At 39.9% G+C, this 2,386-nt stretch overlaps 1 protein-coding gene across 1 annotated transcript; it reads left to right on the forward strand.

The window, feature by feature from the left end:
* Positions 1–571: 571 nt before the first annotated feature.
* LOC148206160 (uncharacterized) lies at positions 572–2,029 on the forward strand. Its single transcript, XM_088106933.1, has one exon. It carries the CDS (start codon positions 572–574, stop codon positions 2,027–2,029), a length of 1,458 nt encoding a protein of 485 aa, XP_087963059.1.
* The last annotated feature ends 357 nt before the right edge of the window (positions 2,030–2,386 follow it).

Genomic DNA, 2,386 nt, shown 5'->3' on the forward strand with positions numbered 1-2,386 from the left:
AGGAACGTTGGCATCAGGCTGAATCAGAGAAGAAACATCAAGAGTTGATGAATCAGATGAAGGAATATACCGTTGAACAAGGGCGAGTTATAGAAAATTGGAAGAGAAGTTTCTCACAACTAGCTTCCCTTGCTAATGAAGCCATTAAGGATGTCCCTAAGTTATTAGCTGATGCTGAATCTGTAATGCCGATCTTTAATCCGCCTAAGAAGGTCGAAACTTTCCTCAATTACTGCAAGAAAATGATGAGAGAAATGAAGAATGTGATGGCTAAGGCTCGTGATAATTGATCGTGATTTTGCGTAACTCACATGTGGTGAACTTAAATGTTGTGGATGAACTGTCCTATTGACTTTGTTTCATGTTAATTTCCAGATTATACATTTGGCAATGTTTTCACATCTTTATAATTTCTTACTATAGTAATTGCGTCACTTTGTCTTTACTCTTTTTCTTTTCGTTTTTATTTTCTTTTTCTTAATTTATTTCATCTAATGAAATTCAGATTTAAAAATAATAATACGGCTAAGTCTCCAAAACACCCTAAGGGACACGAACCAGTCGAAAAATCATGGAGAACCAAGGAGAAGTTCAAGAGGGGATGAAAGCCGATATCCAACAGCTGAAGGGACAAATGAGTCAAATCTTAGAGGCTCTGAATGCCTTACAAAGCCCTGGAGATTCGTGCGCACAACGACCACGACAAAGAGTTCCAGAGGCACAAACTTTCCCTTCCTATGGTCTTCCCCCGAATTACACTCCACCCTCAGGAGTGGAATTGGAACACCTTGACGCTCAAAAGGCTGAAGATAATGCAGTTGAAGTAGAAGACGAGCTTGGGGCAACCACTTTCACAATTCCTGGGAAAACGATCCAACCAGGTATTGAGAGCATGATAATGGAAAAACAACCCGAGACGAAGTCTTCATCTTATGTCGTTACACCAGCAGATTTTAAGGACGACAAGAGTAAATTAGAAGTCTTTGAGAAGAGGTTGAGAGCCATAGAGGGCGAAGGAAGTTTTGATTTTGGAGATGCTAGAAAACTATGTTTAGTTCCTGATGTGGTGATACCTCCAAAGTTCAAGTTGCCAGAGTTTGAGAAATATCGGGGAAATACTTGCCCAAAGAGCCACATAACCATGTACTGCAGAAAAATGGCAGCTTATGCCCAGGATGAAAAACTTTTGATTCACTGCTTCCAAGAAAGTTTAACTGGCGTGGCTCTAACTTGGTACATGCGCTTAGAAACAACTCACATCTACTCATGGAAAGATCTGGTTGATGCATTCCTAAGGCAATATGAATATAGTAAAGATCTAACACCTGACAGAGTACAACTGCAAAATATGGGGAAGGAAGAGTCTGAATCATTCAGAGGATATGCCCAAAGGTGGAGAGAAATTGCTGCTCAAGTAGAACCTCCTCTGAATGACAAGGAGATGACTACCATATTTCTAAATACTCTACAACCACCATTTTATGAACTCATGATAAGCAGTGTCTCCTCGAGTTTTGCTGATATAGTAGTAATTGGAGAAAGAGTTGAGAACGGCATGAGAAATGGAAAAATTGCACTAGGTCCAAATCTGGTAGCGAATTTGAATGAGTATGGTCCTAGACATGAAGAACGAAGAGCTAATTCACATTTTACTGCCTATCCTCAAATGTCACATCCCTATGGGTCCAATCGAGCCATTCAGCGAAGAAATTACAATCGTGATGAAAAGGTCGTCAACTTTACTCCTATCCCCATGACCTATACAGAGCTACTGCCAGATCTTGTCCGCAATAACCTCATAGAGGTTTGTCCAACCAGGCCTGTGCGACCTCCGTACCCAAAGAACTATGACACAAATGTCAGGTGTGATTATCATGAAGGAGCGCGTGGACATTCAACAGAGGCATGCAAGGCTCTGAAGCATAAAGTGCAATCTTTGATCGATTCAGGATGTTTAAAGTTTGAAGAAAGTCAATCCAGCACTCTGACAAGGCGTGAGTTCGCCTCTACAAATGCCATGAACAAATGAAGAGGACTCTAGGACTATGTGGGAAAGCATAGGTTATTGTAAAAGGCGAAATTGATGTTGTTTTGCTCGTGTTTTGAATTGTCTTGCTATGAGGGCAATGCTCATTGATATCATATTTCCATCCATGACTTTTAATGAGAACTTTCATTACGTGGTATCTCCAAGGTTTACTGGAAATCATGTCCTAATAGGGTGTCACAGAGAGAATGAAAGCCGCAAAGAACAAATCGAAAAAAATAAAAAAATGAAGGCAGTCTCAAGTCACTCGTCTTTCTTATAAATCGTCAAACTCTTGTTTTTCGAAAATAGCAAAAAATGAATAAAAAAAATGATAATCGAAAACAAAAGTTGCAGTGT

Source organism: Vigna umbellata, chromosome 1, assembly GCF_029865625.1.
Source record: "Vigna umbellata cultivar VRB3 chromosome 1, Vumbellata_1.0, whole genome shotgun sequence".
Taxonomy (NCBI): domain Eukaryota; kingdom Viridiplantae; phylum Streptophyta; class Magnoliopsida; order Fabales; family Fabaceae; genus Vigna; species Vigna umbellata.

Bases quoted from the DNA above. Each gene is read 5' to 3' on its own strand.
- LOC148206160 (XM_088106933.1), top strand. From the start codon at position 572: ATGGAGAACCAAGGAGAAGTTCAAGAGGGGATGAAAGCCGATATCCAA.